The following is a 6476-nucleotide window of genomic DNA, read 5'->3' as shown; positions in this document are numbered from 1 at the left end:
TGCACACAGACCAGAGCAATCATCTTGGAGCTTCCATGCCATGGGTATGGTTACTGCCCCTTTTTTGAATCTGAATGGCGTCAAGTTCTCGTCTCGTTTTCACCCAAAAAGGGGGGTGTCTGCATGTGTCCATTTACTACAATTTGATGTCACAGTGCTCTGGTCTATCCCTGCTGCTGGAAGCCTCCCTCCAGAGACCAGCTGGGCGAAGGGGAAGCGCCTGAACTGAGTCCTCACCAGGGTGGGCCGTCCCAGGGAACCACCGAGCAGGCGGGGCTACCGACCTGGTTGAATTGAATTGAAACCTTTATTGCCCCAGAGGGGAATTTGTTTAGCACACATCAAGCATACAGAAAACATTAAAATGTACGCCCATCACCATCACCACAATGTCACCAACCACCATCATCGTCATCACCATCCTCACCAACATCATCGCATCAACATCATCATCACTGCAACAGGCATCAACAGCTGTTCAACAATGTAATGCTTCTTGGCAATCCTGTATATCCAAATATAGGCTGTAGTATTGCTGTAATATAAAGTGGTATATTAACCTATTGAAGGAGCATGGTACTGTATTGCCCTGCTATTCATGCAGTAGCCAGTGCACTGTGGCATCTTGTAAAACTGAAGTTACTGTATGTGTAGGAGTACTGTACCATGATAGGAGTAGCCTGTGCACTGTGCATCTTGTAGCCTACCTTTTAGCCATATTATCATCCTACTGCTCAAATGTAGCATGCTCAATCAAGTTAGTAGTCAAGTGGAAATGAAATAAGACCTATTAGGGGACTGGAGAGGGCATACAGTGTATGCTGTGACAGAAATCATCAGCACTAGCCTACTATCAAGCCAACTATCTAGCCTACTATTTTCCCTGTAGCGTACCAGATAGCTACAGACACTCAAAACTGACCAGCAGACTGGTAGCTTTGACCAGCAGCTTTGCTACCTTCTCATCCTGTTCCTTTCTCTCCTATTTTCTTGCTGCTGCCTTTATGTTTACAATACATGATGACTGTTCACTCTGCGTGCAGCTTGTTAGTCTCTTGATGCTCAGACGCTTTGCACCTAAACTACCTGTATACAGTAGCTAGGTATGGGCCCACTGTTCTGTGTTGTAAAGTGCTGTATAACTACAGTATGCTTGCTGTAATGTAAATTGGTACATAACCTATTAGGAGCAGTACTGTACTGTGATGTATTGTATTGCTCTGCTATTAATAGCAGTAGCCAGTTCACTGTGACATCTTGCCATAGGCGTAGTTTTAGGTATGGACGCTATGGACATGTCCATACCAAAGCCACGGAAACACGAATTGTCCCTACCAAAAATAATACAGAGTGAAAACTGTAGTTTTTAATTACCATTCACAACTTGCGAAAGCAAAACGGTTGGGAATTAAGACCAGGTTGCTGCGTTCAGCAAGCTATCCAATCAACAATATACAGTAGCCTACTTTCCCGCCATCGCCTCTGTGACCCAGCGAGGGCCTCGCGAGCTCAGCAGCTCACAGCACATCGAGCATCGACTGTCGGCAACAGCGGGAATTTTGATTAAGCAGAAGTAAGATTGAAGTTATTGAACAATAGGGAATACAATATGTTGACCGACAATTATTTTTCTGTACAGAGTTGTATCAATGATAATAGTTTAGTTTGCGTCCTACTAAATGCCTATGTAAACTGTAATGTTAGTGCTAGCTGGTGGTGCAGCTAGTCAGAGCTGTACGTATTACCTATAACGTTAGGTCTCGTAAACGTTTGCTGAGGCAGAGATAAGGTGCTGTAATGTTGTCATAACAGTTGTCTTTAGCTAGTAATAAATCAGTTTTGGTATAACCGTTGCAAATTCCTAGGTTTGAGCAATGACTAGCTAGGTTCACTCGCCCACTGAATTGCATAACAGGCTTAAACAAACGAGACTAGACGTCTGGTTTGTTTATGCAATTCAGTCCAAGTCCAGCGTAATTATGTTCATATTTCATATGCTACACAGAATAGGCTGTAGGCTACACGGAAAAGAGTGTTTCATGTCTGCAAGTAGTTTGATATTGTCAATCATTTCTCTTTTATGACCAGACAAAAATGGACATTGGAATTTTTTTGGTCAAAGCAGCAGAAAGGCAGGACCTGGAGAGGCAGGCAGGAGATGCATCAGGGTTACAGGTGAGATTATAGTCTGACTCAACAGATGTAGGTTTTGTGGATAAACCTTGTCATTCGTTGTCACATTGCCCAATCACTGGCGACGGAAATTAATCTGATTCGGCCACCACCCAGATTCAATCCAGACTACGTGAAACAACAACAACCTATTGTGTCCCTACCAAAGCTCAAATCAAACCTACGCCCCTGCATCCAGCTCAGGTTTAACATGATGACAGGCTGTGAATATGTTACAGTATATTAATTTTGTTCATAAACTCATAAAGACCATGAGGTTAAGGCTTGGATCATTTCTATCTCATATTTGTGTAGGGTTAGCTAGTTATGGATAATTCTACACTGTGGAAGTGAATGGAAATTAATATTTGAATTTATATGAATTGCAATGTTTCAAGCCATCGAATTAAACTACTTTATTTTAAATTTTACTTTTGGCCTCTTCCTTAAGCATGTATTCAAAATAATACTATTATCTGAATGAAAAGTACTGAAACAGATGTATAATGTGACAAAAAATGTATTATTTTATTATTTTGGCCAGTAAAAAATATACTTGGCCGGTGGATTTTTTCATCTACCAGTCCCCTTGGCAGGTGAGCCTAAAAGTTAATTTTCAGCCCTGCCTATAGAACATTGCACAATTGTTGTGATGTCTGTCTGTCTGTCTGAGGGTGTTGGTCTCTGATATTTTTGAAAATATTGAAAAATCTGCAAGAGAACAAAGACACAGACGTCTGGGTCAGTGACTGTCATTACAAATACATTCACATATCCACAGTATATTGTCAGTCACTGATTTTGCTTGTGTGTTTTCAAGTACTGTGAAGGAAACACAGGTGATGCTAAAGGTATACTATGTGGCTATACTCTCACCTTTGCAATGGTTGTTCTTTTTCCTCTACCAGCAGATCCTGCGTCTTCTTTTCCTGTTTCTCCCTTCTTTTACTGTTTCTCCCTTTTCGTCATCTTTCTCTTTCTCCTCTTTCTGTTTCTCTTTCTCCTCCTCTCCCCTGGCCTTCTTCCTCTCCTCCTCTTCTTTCCACTTTTTAATGTCCTCAGTTTTCTCCCAGCACTTCTCTACAGCCATCTTCTCTTTCTGCTTTTCAATTTACTTTTCTTTCTGCCTTCTATCCTTCTCCTCTTTCTCTTTCTTCTCCTCTTTCTTTTTCTGCTTCCGCTCCTCCATTTCTTTGCACTTCATGAAGTCCAGGAAGTTCTCAGTTTTCTTCCGGTGCTTCTCTAGAGCCTTCATCTTTTTCTGGTGTTCCTTTTCTTTCTGCTTTCTATCTTTCTCCTCTTTCTTTTTCTGTTTCTCCTCCTCTTGCCTGGCCTTCCTCTTCTCTTTCTTTTCCTGCTGTCTCATCTTAAATTCACTCCTCATCTTTTTCAGGCGAGCAAAGATGCCCCCAGATGTCTGAGATGGCCGCTGGTCACTGGTCGCCAGCTCCCTAGAGGGACACTGAACAGCAATATCAGACATCTTGGCTGTCTCCCCCCTCCACCCCTCATCTTCCTCCCTCAACTCCGTCCTCAACCTTTTCATCCTCTGGTCCAACTCCCTGATCATGACGGCCATCATGTTCTCCAGTTGCATCTGCTCCATTTTCTGGCTCTTTACCTCTCTCTGTCAGGGGCCGGAACGCGGACCCTGGACCCGTGTAGTGAGACCCCCGGACAGAACAGGCAGACAGAGGGGAGTGGTTGGCACTTGGCCGTTTAATAATAAATAATAAAATGGGGAGAACTGGTGCCACAACAAAATGGGGGAGGTGCAAACCAATGGGGGGTATGTATGGATGCGTGTGTGTGGTATGTACATGAGATGGGGAAACAAAGAGGGGTGCGTGGGTGCGGTGTGTGCGGTATGGGTATCAGCCGGAATGTGTTTGTGAATGTGCTGCGAGGCCCTACGAGAGGTGGAGGGAAGGGTCCGGGAACTCTGGCGGTCTTTGGTGGTGAGAGGAGGCGGAGCGGCGGCAGTCCCGCGGAGCGAGGGAGGTCCAGGAGGCGTGCGGGGAGCGGAGTCCGGGAGGGGAGAGTCGAGGGCAGGAAGCGAATGGGAAACGCGGCGCGGAGGCCGGGAGGACGCGGGGGCCGGAGAGGCGCGAGGACGCTGGACCTTCCGGGGGGAACAAAAGAGGGAACACAACACAGGGAAAACAAATCGTTAGTCGAAATAAGCAAACTTCAAAATGGATCAGGGGCGATAGCCAGCTCGTCTGATTACCCTATGAGGGCTAGAAACGTCTGAGCCCCGAGCGGTGGTTCCAGCGTCCTCTTGTAGAGGCTCCGCTAACAGGCAACAGCTGCAACGAGTTGGCAGGTGATTGTTGCTGCTGCCGGGCGGAGCCGGCCTCTCCGGCAAGGGGTGGAGTCCGCGTCCTCGAAGCGTGTGCCTCACTGCCCCTACGACTCGACTCCCGGACTGGACCCAAAGACCGAGCTGGGCCCACAACACTCTCTCCTTCATCATCCTGGCCGTCTCAATCCTCCTCCCCTCTTCTTCCTCCCTCAACTCCACATTCAACCTGGACATCCGCTGGTCCAACTCCCTGATCAGGAGGTACTTCTCTCTCTCCTGGCTCCTTTCCCCTCTCTCCTCCAGGCATTTATTAACCATCTTGGTTATCTCGTTCCTCCTCCTCTCCCCTTCCTTACTCCTCCTCCCCTCATCTTCCTCCCTCAACTCGACCCTCAACGCGGTCACCCGGTCGTTCATCGATCTCGTCAGGAGGACCTGCATGCGCTCCAGACGCCCCTCCGACTTCCCGGGTCTCCTCTTCTCCTCTTCTCCTCCTGCCTCCCCCTCCCCTCATCTTCCACCCACGCCTCCCTCCTCAACCTGGGCATCTGTGAGCCGACGAGGTCCCTCTCCCTCTCCTGGCTCTGCGTCTCTCTGTCCTTCAGGTATTCCTCTACCATCCTGGCTGTCTCGCTCCTCCTCATCTCCTTCTCCTGCCTCCTCCTCCTCTCGTCTTCCTCCCTCAACTCCCTCTTCATCATGGCCATCCGGCGGCCCATGTCTCTGGCCACGTTCTGCAGCTGCTCCTCCACCCAGACAGTCTCGCAGGGCTTCGTCATTCCTAAAGGCTATGGGGGTCAGGGGGGCACAGGGACAACCAGTCAGTCACACCGGGGTCACATTCATGCAGTCAATACACTGTAGTACAGTGATCATAAGATATCACAGTGCATTGGCTACTCCTAGCATGGCACAGTACGATTATACATAGTTTAAGTGTTGCAAGATGCAGGGGCGTAGGTTTGATTTGAGCTTTGGTAGGGACACAATAGGTTGTTGTTGTTTCACGTAGTCTGGATTGAATCTGGGTGGTGGCCGAATCAGATTAATTTCTGTCGCCACTGATTGGGCAATGTGACAACGAATGACAAGGTTTATCCACAAAACCTACATCTGTTGAGTCAGACTATAATCTCACCTGTAACCCTGATGCATCTACCGCCTGCCTCTCCAGGTCCTGCCTTTCTGCTGCTTTGACCAAAAAAATTACAATGTCCATTTCTGTCAATTTTTTTCTGGTCATAAAAGGGAAATGATTGACAATATCAAACTACTTGCAGACATGAAACACTCTTTTCCGTGTAGCCTACAGCCTATTCTGTGTAGCATATGAAATATGAACATAATTACGCTGGACTTGGACTGAATTGCATAAACAAACCAGACGTCTAGTCTCGTTTGTTTAGCCTGTTATGCAATTCAGTGGGCAAGTGAACCTAGCTAGTCATTGCTCAAACCTAGGAGTTTGCAACGGTTATACCAAAACTGATTTATTACTAGCTAAAGACAACTGTTATGACAACATTACAGCACCTTATCTCTGCCTCAGCAAACGTTTACGAGACCTAACGTTATAGGTAATACGTACAGCTCTAGCTGCACCACCAGCTAGCACTAACATTACAGTTTACATAGGCATTTAGTAGGACGCAAACTAAACTATTATCATTGATACAACTCTGTAGGCTACAGAAAAATAATTGTCGGTCAACATATTGTATTCCCTATTGTTCAATAACTTCAATCTTACTTCTGCTTAATCAAAATTCCCGCTGTTGCCGACAGTCGATGCTCGATGTGCTGTGAGCTGCTGAGCTCGCGAGGCCCTCGCTGGGTCACAGAGGCGATGGCGGGAAAGTAGGCTACTGTATATTGTTGATTGGAAAGCTTGCTGAACGCAGCTGTCAACCTGGTCTTAATTCCCAACCGTTTTGCTTTCGCAAGTTGTGAATGGTAATTAAAAACTACAGTTTTCACTCTGTATTATTTTTGGTAGGGA

At 46.4% G+C, this 6476-nt stretch overlaps 1 protein-coding gene across 1 annotated transcript; it reads right to left on the bottom strand.

The window, feature by feature from the left end:
- Nucleotides 1-3802: 3802 nt before the first annotated feature.
- On the bottom strand, nucleotides 3803-4911 carry LOC311328823 (uncharacterized protein; the record flags this gene model as incomplete). Its single annotated transcript, XM_084462730.1, has 2 exons — nucleotides 4403-4911; nucleotides 3803-4294 (listed from the first exon to the last, which is right to left on the bottom strand). The coding sequence occupies exons 1-2, from the start codon at nucleotides 4892-4894 to the stop codon at nucleotides 3803-3805; spliced, it is 984 nt and encodes a 327-aa protein (XP_084318856.1). The 5' UTR covers nucleotides 4895-4911.
- Nucleotides 4912-6476: the final 1565 nt, after the last annotated feature.

The sequence above is a fragment of the Borostomias antarcticus genome (assembly GCF_949987555.1).
Source record: "Borostomias antarcticus genome assembly, contig: scaffold_62, whole genome shotgun sequence".
NCBI lineage: Eukaryota > Metazoa > Chordata > Actinopteri > Stomiiformes > Stomiidae > Borostomias > Borostomias antarcticus.
This window is presented reverse-complemented; position numbering and strand designations above follow the sequence as displayed.